The 12697-nt window shown below is 39.8% G+C and overlaps 1 protein-coding gene across 5 annotated transcripts in view; it reads right to left on the bottom strand.

Annotated features, from left to right (window-relative positions):
- runx1t1 (RUNX1 partner transcriptional co-repressor 1) overlaps window positions 1-12697 on the bottom strand; it is a 52933-nt gene that overhangs the window by 20679 nt on the left and 19557 nt on the right. For all 5 annotated transcript variants that reach the window (XM_042746049.1, XM_042746051.1, XM_042746052.1 and 2 more), the window contains one exon: window positions 2034-2171. In XM_042746049.1, the coding sequence (XP_042601983.1) occupies window positions 2034-2171 (138 nt within the window). The remainder of the gene's footprint in view (window positions 1-2033; window positions 2172-12697) is intronic.

Below are 12697 nucleotides of genomic sequence, written 5' to 3'. Positions count from 1 at the left end.
TGACACTGGCGTATGAATGCCTGTGACTGACAGTGCTTGAACGAGGCTCTTGTGACAGAGGAACATTTGTTTTGAATCAGCCACGGCAGCTTTGAGAAGGAAGCCGTGCGTTCTTGCTTCCATACATCAGACATATTAAGTCCAGAGGAGGAGAATACATGTGGTCGAGTGCCCCCCGTGCCACGATGAGAAACATACGCGGCAGAGGGATGCAGCTTGGAATCAACGTCTCTCTAATGAGATTAGGCTGCGTGATAGCCTCGTTTGCCTGGCCTCCCTCCAACAGAACAGAAACGAGATACTTGAGCTGCATCTGGTAACAATTACATGGAGGGGAAATCAAAGCACTTGCTTTGTTAAACCTTCAGAATGTATAATTAGAGTCTGCCTTTAAAAAGGCTCCGGATTGCTTCAGACCCGGCTTGCTTTTTGTCTCTTTTTTCATAAGCGCTAATTGCGGAGTCCAACTGATCTGTTTTTAGGGATGTAACATCAGAGAGAGGAATGTGTTACTGCTGTTGACAGCACACCACTGCTCAATTACACTGACACGGTGCTGGGAGGCTGTGGCACGGACGGCTTTGATAGCGAGCCGCTCTAGCGCTCCCCTGAGCTGGCATGTGTGATGCTCTTTGTGGCATCAGCCAGCGGGCAGAGGCAAAAATCTGCAGGTCAGAAGACAAGGGGAAATCCTGTCGACTGTAATGAGGGGAGTGCAAAACTACATATTCTTTAAAATCCTAAAAGTTGATGGATTATCTGAATGACTTGTCAACCAGTTGGCCCTAAACATTAGTATAATTTTACCCCTTTACTTTTAATTTTTGATTTCTTTTGTTTCTTTATTTGTTTTGCCTTGTAATTTTCTCTGTTCTGTCATTCTTTGTCTTTGTAAAGTAACTTTGAGCATTAGAAAGGAGCTATTAGTAGTAGTAGTAGTAATAATTAGGATGATTTATGACACCTTTCCTCTATCTCTGACATTTAATGATTGCCGTATAACGCAACCGTTACCCTGCACCTATTGACCATGGTAAAATGAGAGAATAATGAAAGTATGAGTAAAGAAAACAAATCAAAACAAAGCAAAATAGATAATGTTTTCTATGGCTAATCAAAAGAAAAAAAGTATATAATTATTTTGGATATAATTATTAATAATCACCCATTTTACAGAACTAGTATTTAAAGAATAACATTTGACATGCAATACATCACATCCAGTTTAGCAGTCGTTTAGCCATGAAAATATTTTAATGCAGTTGACCCTTCGCAGGAAGTTTGATTGACAGGCGATTTTTGAACGCCATTTTAATGTCAATGGACTTGAACTTGAAAAATGGTGCACTGACATCTTTGTGCATTTGAAACAAGATACAGTTTGAACTGAGGCGCTACAGCAATCTGTCACGACGCATTAAAGAGCCATAAAATGGTATTTATTGTTTGAATTTCTTACAAAATGACTCAATTTGAAAGCTGAGATTTTGTTTTAAACCAAAAGTAACTTGCTCTATCTTGTCTGTCAATCGAAGCTCAAATTGGATCCGAAAATTCGACTGGAACTACACACAGCTTCCATACTACTCTCTATTGGATGCAAACACAACTGATTTAATATTTGAAGCACATTTCCTTCATACCAACTAACTAGTCAACAATACTGACACATCAAGAACTGTAAATAGCTGGAAAATAGATTGGAATTCCGAATTTCAGCATGAAAGTCCGAATTTTAAGCATGACACAAATACGTAGCACAATTTTTAAATGAAACAATGCATCTCTATTAACTCCTTTTTTAATGAACCAAATGTTAAAATCTGTACTGCAATGATCTGGCTAGGCTGACTTGGTTAAAATAGTTTAGATTCTGGACATTTATTTAGATATCCACACTTTTCAAGGAACAACAAAAACAGAACTGGACTCATTTTAAGAAAGGAATTTAAGGACTATTTTATACTTTCATGTCATTCATATGCATTGGTCTTCTGTTGAGGTGTCCATGTACAGTGTGTGCTAGTACTCACATGCAGTGGGGGTGAAGGAGCTGGTCCTGGGAGCTCCCTGTGTGGTGGGGGGAGGAGGCATGGTGGGCGGAGTTAACCTGGACTGTGTTTTCACATCAGCAGGTGAGTCGGGCATGGTGGAGCGCTTCTCAGTGCGATCTGCAGAAGAAAAAGTGGAACAGTTCTTGTGAGACCTCAGTGATATCCCAACAGCTGCCTCTCCACAGCACCTGAGCTCCTGTAAGATATACACACACAGCTACATACACGGTACATGCCTTTAGAGAGTTCATAGATAGTAACACCAGTCAAATTCCAGCTGTCATCCCCATTTCCCTAATGATCAAAGACACCGGCAATACTCTCATTAAAATGTTTCAGAAATCTGGAGGAGCCCCATAGAGGTCTTCAGCATCTACAACAGACATGTAATGTCTAAAGTACCCCATTTCTCCAGATTAAAAAGGCAGTCAACCCATTTTACACCTGATTATGGTTAAGAATAATAGAAATACGTTGACTTTTAATGTACTTTTATTGCATGTGCAAAACTTGCTGTCACAGTGCTTGTGTGTTACCATGTGTTGCTATGTGTTTACTAGGGTATGTGAGTGATTTCTAGAGCATTGCTTGCTGGTTGGTCTATAGCAATCTGGTCTCTAAATATGGCCTGGGTCTATTTCAATGCAATTTCATTGTTTGCCAGGCCAAAAAAATTGGATTACTTATGAATATAATAGCATACCTCAATAAACTGCATGATTTGCGGTGTCATTCATTTCATGCTGGATGAAACCTACAGTTCTGAACATGTTCATATCTACTAAATATGAAGTTTCGATTTACTACAAGCTTTTAAAAGCAAAATATTTCACAAATAGAAAGATGATTGTGGGCAATATCCAACACAAGTCCTATCAGCATCTCTATCTTGAAAAAGTGGCCATTTGGTTTTGCAAGAAGTATTCTGGCCACTTTTGTCTAATTGCTTACAGGGTTAGAACCAATGTTGTTATTGTTAACTCAAACTAAAACTATAAAAAAAACTGCTTTTGTTAATAAAGTAAAATATACATATTGAATTGAAAAACTTAAAATGCAATACGAAATGTGGCCTTAGTAACTAAATGACATAAACTATGAGGTTTAAATGCTAAAATTAATAGAACTCACATTGAAATAAAAATAAATTGAAGCTACATAGAAATATTAAGAAAGCCAAAAACATAAAAAATGACAAAAGTGCATAATAAAATAACTAAAATGTAAACTAAAATTAAATTGAAAGCTGAATCTATAGGAAAGCACAGAAAAAGAATTTCAGCTCTGTATGGCTCCCATTCCCTAGGCACCTCTGTGGCTGTATGTGTGCACCAGATCCTAAACATATGTGTCTGTGTAGGCTTAATCTGCCCCATACTTGCTCCCCATGCACTTTCAATCCTTACCCCAATTGAGAACAGAGTTGTCCATGCTAAAAACAAAGCTTAAGCTTTATATATTACACATGCAAGGATCCATATATTCCCGCCGAAGCTAACCGTTTATTTGCTCTGATAAAGAAATGACAGAATAATCAGCAGGGGTCTTTTGTCTCATACCTACACATGTGCTGATTAACTGTTTTTTTTTATCTGTTTTGCCAAAAAAAAAAAGAAAAAAAAAAGAATGAAGATATGATGGACAGGCTATACTGTGAAAAATCACTGCTGGTAATGTCAATGTGACATATAATTATTTCTAATAAAGCAACTCTGCATTTGTTCCATGATATTCATTAAAAAACACAATGATAGAAATGAAAGATTCTTGAGTCAGTGAAAGGGATGAGGCAAAGGAAAGTGGCTTGATTCAACATTAAAATCTCAGTATGGGGCCAGTTATTACATTGAAATGTTAACAACGTGACAAGTCCAGGCACTATAATTCACAAGAGCCACAGCACAAGTCTGAAATGAATAAAATAGCCCAAGCACTAATGTGAAAGCTATTCTAAACCAATATGCCTGTCAGATCGCTGTAATTGGAAAATATCACATAAAATAGTGAAAAATTATATTAATTGTCCAAAGACAGATAAGGTCTACGGGAAAGACTTTTATTCAGCTATGGTCTCATAAGTAGCCCAGGGCGACATAAAAAGCAGTTTGTGGATCTACATGTGTAATTGAGGATTAACAACTAGGTCAAAGTTGGGATTGGATTGGGAATCGGGAAAAGAGAAACAACCCCGAGGTGTCTAAACCTCATCCTCTCTTCTTACCTGTCGGACAGAAATGGATGATAGGAGGTCAAAAATAGGTTGTAATCTGCAAGTACACGTACTGTACATGTGTGTGTTCACAGGCATGCACAACATACACACTGAGATTCTGACCCTTGAAGCCACAGAAAGGTATGAAAAAGTGGTGTAAATGTGGAACGTCCTCCATTCAGATGTGTCAGCACAACACATGCATTATGCTTCATATTTCCTTCACTGTTTCTTCTGAAATATTACACATCAGACAACTAAAAAGCACTGCACTTCCATAGTGTGCGTCATCCCATGTTTGAGTGAAATAATAATCACCATAATACATCTCACTTTTATACTAGTAGGATGGATGAATTCCACACAAAGAACAATCAATGACTGTAAAAACCCATCTGAAGAAAAAAAAAACAAAAGTTCAGATAAAAGCATTCTCTACTTTTTATATTATAACCTCACTATTTCCATTAGACCAAGAGTGTCTGGAAAAACTAGGTATTACATACATGGTATGGAGTGCGGGGTACATTTTATATATTTTATCTCCTATTAGTCAACGTAAAAAGGACTGCCAATAAAACTGCATTGTACAAGAGCAGCATTAAACCCACCTAAAAGAGGTAGACTGCACAAATATGTTGTGGAAAAAAGAGATGCATAACTCAATTCAAATGAGCTCCCACTTGGAGTGGAAAAGAAGCAATTTTGCATTTTAAACAGGCTCAAAAACATACCAGAGTGCACATCCATCCTGCCCTGATTTCATAAAGTTAATCTGCGCAGAGTTAACGCACAGAGTGCATTTGTTTGGCAGTTACCTTGCCTTTCAAAATGGGAAATTGGCGGACGAGCGGCACAGATGAATATTAGGCGGGCCACCACGGATATTGATGCAGCAAGAGATTTAATGTGGCTCCCAGGAAGGACGATGAAGTGCTTTCCATTTTCCTGTTCGGCAAGGTCTTTTATTGCTTTTCAAAAGAGCTCTCGAGTAATATGGATCGCCATTAAATGGCACGCCAAACTGGGCATTAGAAAGCACCGACTCGCTCATCTTCATTCCATGCCTGGTCATTTTTCATGACCCGACAGTGGCAGTGAACATCTTGCTACAACGTGACTGGCTCTTCTAGCTGATCCCCTTATAAACCCTTATATAAAAACACACACAGAAGTCAAAGAAGAATAAAACGTTTTCACACTATTTTATTAGACCACTACTAAAGACCAGCACGATTTGGTGCAGAACTGAGTCACATCCTTCAGGGTCAGTTAGTCAGTTTGCCTCTAAGATCTAAACAGTCAGCTGTGATTGCTGTCTATTTCTACAGTCTTCCATGAAGTTGAATAAAAAAGCAACTCTTTGCGATTTAATGACCATTTAAACAGTATTTATATTGAATAATGACATCCACCATCCATAAAACAGAGACACCACATTGGTGTATCAAAGTCTCTTCTGTAAACACAGAATTATGTTTCACATTTTTTTTTTTACTTGTTTTTATTGGATTAAAAACAATTTTACTTCATGGAGACAATTAGACTAAACAGTACATAATCTACATAGAATATTACATAGAAATCCAAAACAAACCAACCAAACAGCTAACCAACTATGGTCTGGTCAATGTGCTGGAATGGATAATGGACAATTTTAAAAGCTTTAAACTAATGGTCTCTACTTTGGTATCCTAGATTTCAACATCATTTTTTAAAAATCACATGTTATTTATCCATTAGTCTGGTCTGTTCCTTTCATACATGCACCCTGTGTTAGATCTTTTCTTCAGATAATGTAACCAGAAAAAAACACGACACTGTTCGTATGTTTACCGCACACAGCTTGACTTACATGTCTCTTACATCACTCACTGCACAAGTAGTAATGTTCAGCTCATTCCACAGTGGGTAAAACAGACATTTGTGTACACATGCAGTACATAGGAAAAAGAGGGTCACGAATAATCTTGTGTATTAAAAAACCTCCCCGTGTGCAAACACATTATGGATTTAAGAATCACACCAATGTATCTCTGTTTTTGTATCATTGTGAAAAACGGTAAAGCTGCAGCTACATTCATCCTCCCACACACCAGCTAAAGTTGCTTATTCACTTAGCGAGTTAGTATAGAAGCTTTGTGAAACCTAATCAGCTGTGATGATTCAGCCTTGTATTTCTGTAGTGCCCGCAGCAATGAAGAAATCCACACGGTTATGTGTTTGCAGGAAGTTCAGGGAGGGTTTCTCCCCATAGGAACATTTTTGCTCCTCTGAGTAAAGCTGTGCCCACTAACGTGAAGCAAGACGTGCCGAAGCCAATCAGCTGCATACTAATGCTGACAAGATGGCTGCTTATAGTGGACTCACACTCATCAGATCAGGGTCACGAGGTGCGGTAGGCAAAGACAGAGAACACCTTTCATGTGAGATGTGTTGTGGGACAGATAGCGCCGTGAAAGTAGATGACGAAGGTGGCGTTACAACCAGCTGCTGCGCTTCAGAGCCGCCGTGCATTAAAGATGAAGAAGTCAGTAATGTGGTGAGAACGAGAGAGAGAGAGAAAGAGAGAACACCGACTCTTCGGATAATTGGAATTCAGATGCCGTCTCAGGTATCCGAGGCCGAGGGTGAACTGAGAGAGCGTGTTGCGTTGGTATGAATACATTATGAACTTGTGCACGCCGATGCACGATGCAATCATCTCCGCCAGATGGAATGGCGCACGAAGCGTGGCCCATCAAACCCTGCCGGCTTGTCAGGGAAGATGTATGGATGCCCCCACCTTTCTGGAACCCATTCCCAACACTTATTCTACTCATTCTCCCTGCAACAAAGCCTGTCCCTTTGGATCTCCATCTTCCTCTCCATCTCGTTCCCTCTCTCCCTGAGCCTTTACTTTTCAAGGCTTCTCCCCAGGCACAATTGTTTTCCTGAGCCCCACTTGGCCGGCGCCAGGTGGTGTGCCAGTGTTCCATTCTATCCCATCAAATGACGCACACGCTGAAGGGACCTGCATCAGTCTGTGCTCACTCAAGAGTTACCAACCCACCCAACCACCAACCGCAGCGCACAGCAACCTGTGCACTCCGATATTTAAAGAGATTGCACTCTTCCGTCAGGCTCTTTCCACAGCACGCCCAACCGAGATGTTATTTCTGGATTACAACAGACGTATGAATCATTCCACCTCTTAAACGCACCGTAAATGCCATCATCGGTTACCGATGGCAGTAACCTTTAAAAGAAAGTGATTTCACACTATAGCTACCCACTTTGATGCCAGTCGTGCCGACTTAAGTGGACGCTGACGAGTGGGCACTGTTAGTTTTACAGTGTGGCTATAATGTGAGATAATGCGTTCTTGGAGAATTTCTGCAGTAAATAGGAAAGACCGGGAGCCATCTGCTGATCCATTTCAAAATATGGTCTTGCGTCAAAGGAAAAAAAAGACTGACCAATAAAACAGATGCAGCGTTTATAGTGGAAGTCACTCTTTTTTCCTTCGTCCTCTTCTTCAAAATGGATTTATCTTAACGTCTGTTTTAACCATCTGTTGAAATAAGGCCCCGTTGGCATGAAGCGCAGAGGAAGAAAACAAGTGTTGAGGAACAATAAAAGTGATTCACGGTTGCCGTTACGCATCCGTTGAAATCGCAGAGATTTGTGCAGTATCTCATTGACAGACTTAAAAAAAAAAAGAAGAAAAGGATAAATTCTTAAAGGCTGTGAGAGTGCAAGACCTCACAGGGGAACTCGCAGAAAAAACACTTGTAATCTTCTCTTGTGCCTCATCTACAAACAGACAATCATAATTGAAATGGGAACAATGAAGGTTCTGCAATTACACTATGAGCACAACTGCAATTTCCAGCATCTTTTGAACAAACAGTAAATAATTATTTACTGACTTCTTATCTAGAGAGGCAGAATTAGAGCATTTTTCAATAAAAGGCCTTTCATACTGAGATTAGTGCTCTCAAACGCTAGTATGAAGCTAGTCCAACTCTCAAGTCAATGACTCACTCAGCTTCCTGGCATGAGCAGATGCCAGCTGAAAAGTGGGGAGAAAGAGAGAGAAACAGAGAAAGACGGCACGTGCAATATGGCTCAGCACCTAGACACATGGCTTTAACTGGCTATCCACCAACACTGCTGTGTTTTTCACTGCGTCCCTCATTAGCAGTGTGTAGGTTAAAGTCACACACGTCCTTGTGGGATTTGCGCTTGGTCCACAAGCAACACTCTGTCATTGAAAAAAGTTTGTTTGGTGAAAACAACATCACATAAACAGAACATCACATGGGCAGAAAAAGTAGACATTCACAACTTGTGATAGACTGATATATATTGAGCAATACTGGGTCAGTTTGAGATTATAACTGTGCCCGCTTGGCAGAGTAATATAGTGTTTCTTTCCCCTTGTGTCCATTCCAGCATCTACAATCAGACTTATCAACATTTCTTTGTTTTTGAATGTTTCTATGCAGCTAATGTAGCTAACTTTTAACAGCTCATGAGACAACTTTCCCTCAGGTGTTTCCCATTAAAAGATTGAACATAACAATAGACATGAAAATAAAGTCAAACATGAGACCTCTTGAATATCTATTTTTTTCTCCTAGACAGCAATGTGATGATGGAAAGAAAATAACTGAAATAATTCATACACTTTTTTTATTCTGAGATAAAGCCTTATAATCCTCTAGAGATTCAGATTTCAACAAAGCCTTAAACTGTGCTCAGATTTGCCAAGATACCAAAGACTGATGAAAAAAGGAGAAATATTAATATGACATCAGATATTTCTCATTAGTTTCTCCCAAGACTAATTACATCAGATTTCTCTTCACAGTCTTTGGTATCATGGCAAATCACAGTTTGAGGTATTCTTGAGAACTTTTCTGAATCTCTAAAGGATTGTTAGAGTTTCAATTTTCATTCTGAGGTTAATGAGACAAACAAAAGTCTTCTGCTCTCCATTTAAACTCATCTGCTGTCTTTGGTAAACACACCACCAATCAAACATTTGGATACATCTACTCATTCATTATCACTCATTTCTACACTTTAAAATAAGTTATTAAAACTTGACACTTTTGATAAAACTATGAAATAAAGTTTAGTTTTGTAAAGAAAATAACATGTAAGCACAATTTGTATTTGTCTACAAAACCTATGTTGAAGCTTTTATATAATATGTTTTTTTTTTTTATTAAAGAGAAATATCAAATCTGTCCAAGCTTTGACTGGTTGTTGCATAAGTTGTCATATCATTTTTATCAGTTGTAAGTATATTTGTGTACAGTCATTAAATCATATTATGAATACATCAGCAACATACATTATTAGCCACTGAGTAACCCACATCGATCATCAACATGCAACTACTGAAAGCCTAACAGAAGTCTAGACTGAAAGAAGCTAGAGAAGTTCATGAGGTTCCCACAGAGAGCCCTGAAGGTTCTCAGAACGCTAAGAGAACACACGTCAGATGTTTCATCCATATCCATATACAGCTCCTGTCCTCTCCTGCAGCTCAAGCAGTCTGCAATTACCTCTGCACTCTGCTCATTGCCCTCAGCACCACTCAAACCTGCAAATTGCAGGCCTTTATCCACTTATTCACTTTATTCATTTCAGCCACTTATTCTCACTGGCTGTGTCAGCTACGAACGGACGTCTCTCCACGCTTGGCAACAAAAGCGTGGCAAAGTCTCTGATGCTAGGACGAGTCGGTCGAGCCCACGGCGGTGGATGCCAAATCAATTTTCGACAGATAATAAAGAGGCTCATGTTTTACATTAACAAAGCGCTATTTTACTACACTCAAAAATGTGAGCTAATAATATATTGCTCTCGCTAACTGAAAACACAGCTATGTGATAAAAGAATAACTGACAGGCATAGAGGAGGCGGGGGGGAAGGCAATTGCGAGAAAAAAGAAAGACCCTGGCGGCAGAATGACGGTTTATTTCTGCTGGGACCTCTGTCTGCAAGTGTTTTGAAAATATCACATGACAGAAGCCATGTGTTCAAAATTAGAGTGAGTTAAGTCCGCTGCGCAGAAAAATATGTTGACAATTTATGAAACGCAGTCCTGGATGGAGATTTACTAAGTAGAACCAGATTCAGAAAACAACTAAGCCACCACATCCCCCCCCCGCCCAATTACTGTGTGCACACACACAAACTGTCTCTTTCTCTGTCTCTCTCTCCCTCCTCCTCTTCCCTTCCACGAGACCTTAAAAATGGTTCGAGTCACATCTGGCAGGCAGGAGACGCAGGAGATGGTGGAGTATGACCTAACGTCAGGGCACTTCCACCCGGAGCGCTTTTCTGTATGTGTGTGTGTGTGTGTGTGTGTGTGCGCCCATGATTGTGGCACTGGCCACAGTTTGCTAATGGCTTTCAGTACAAGGAACTGAGGCGTAGCTCCAGGCAATGACTGGCCCTCAACTGATTGGCTGCCATCACTGAGTGGCTTCTTAATGACTAAATACACTCTAGAGAGCCTGTCTTTAACACTTAAACTTGGGTCAATAGCCATGTTGTCATACTAGGCAAAAAAAAGAATAATAATAAATAAAAAAATATTGCATGGGAAACATCTTATACAACAGTTCCAAAGCTAGAGAGATTCTTGTTTTCATATTACCCAAGAGAACAGCCTTTATTTTGTTACAGCAGCATAACATTTGTAAAATACTGCAAACTGACAAAGTGCATTAGAAAATGTACAAATGTACTTGTTTCCATATTACCCAAGAGAATGACCTTTTTCTTGTTATAGTATCGCAATGCACCATCAATATATTGAGAAGTAAGAAAGTGTGATAAAATGTATTGTAAAAAGTGCAGAAAATACAAGCACTTACATTGTTTCTACACCGGACGCGAGTGGCGCGGCGCAACAAAGTACTAAGAACTCAATATAATCAGTGATGCTGTCTACACTGGATGCGGCGTGGCGCGACAACTGTCTCGTCTGGTGTAGACATGGTGTTAGTGTGTTTTTGTACAAAAAGAATGACTTTTCAGTACAACAGAAAAATCAAAATGCAAAATATTGCAAATAAATTATGTTTAAAATCTATCGCACAAAAACATGTTTGCTTTAACCACAAGTGAACTAAGAGAGTATGTTTAAGAAAAATCATACGCAAGCATTTTTGTTTAACAAGAAAACATACAAAGCTAGTTGGCAGTGATAGCCTCATTGGCAGTGCGGTGATATATAGCGCAAATGCGCTTCAGGTGTCCCGAGTTTGAATCACGCCTCGCAAACCTTTCCCGATCTCATCTTCCGCTCTCTCCCACTCGCTTCCTGTCAGATTTCCACTGTCCTATCAAGAACAATGCAACCCCCCCCCCCCCGCCACCTAAGAAAACATACAAAACTACAAACACCTAAGCCTCGTGTCTATACTGCCCAAGAAAACATTTTTGTTATAGCTGTGAGCGAAATATCAAAATCTAAGAAAATGCATTGAAAACGCATTAACTTGCAACCAAATATTGCAAACTAAGAGACTGTTAAACACCATGAAGACACTTCTGCTAACAAAAATGCTACAAAACTACAGGACCTTCACCATGTTTCCATTATCAAAAAGAATGACCATTATCTCATTACAGTAGCATATTATCACAAACGGAGAACATGCGTTAAAACACGTTGTATGAAAACACTCTTGCTAACAAAAAAAGCTATAAAACTACAGTCGGAGAGGAAAGAGCCAAGCTCTGCTCAGCTCTGAGAGCTTCAGTCCCTGCCACAGATGGACGGCACTGTGTTTGGCACTCTGCCAGCGAGTGAACAGATTGTCCGTGGCGGCGGCCTGGAGGAACGGTAGCTCCAGTGCAGATGGGTGTCCGAAATAACCCAGTGTCAGTTCTGCTCAAGTGTCCCTGACCTGGCACACGCGCCTGCTTACAGCTGCTTCCTCCAGAGCTTCCCAGAACAATTCTACACATGCACACACAATTCATAAACACACGCTTCACACAAAGGCCAATGTTAACAAACACGTTTTAAGTGGCCGTTAGAAAAGAACAAATCGAAAACCCAGATCTGCAACAATCAGTAAGAAACAGCCACTTTAAAAAAAGAATAAAGCCATGCTTTGCTTCATATACTGTTCCTAATAAAGCACAAATGTAGAAATGCAACCATCTATAACTCATGAAAGATTTGAATACGATATTAACTCAACCATAGAATTTCCTCATTCAAACTTCAGTTTAAAAAGCCACCACAGTCACACTGAGCCAAATACACAGCCAACAATGTTACACTTGCAAGTTTAGAAAGAGAAACAAACAGAAAGAGAAGTCGAGGGTGGGTAGATGGAGAGAGGGAGTCGGAGAGGTGGGCACCAGACGGGTTGGCTGGCAGAGAGGTAGTGGCCATGGCACACAGGAGAGCGGC

Source organism: Cyprinus carpio, chromosome B19 (assembly GCF_018340385.1).
Source record: "Cyprinus carpio isolate SPL01 chromosome B19, ASM1834038v1, whole genome shotgun sequence".
NCBI lineage: Eukaryota > Metazoa > Chordata > Actinopteri > Cypriniformes > Cyprinidae > Cyprinus > Cyprinus carpio.
The sequence above is the reverse complement of the archived record's forward strand: the minus strand, read 5'-3'. Positions and strand labels throughout refer to the sequence as shown.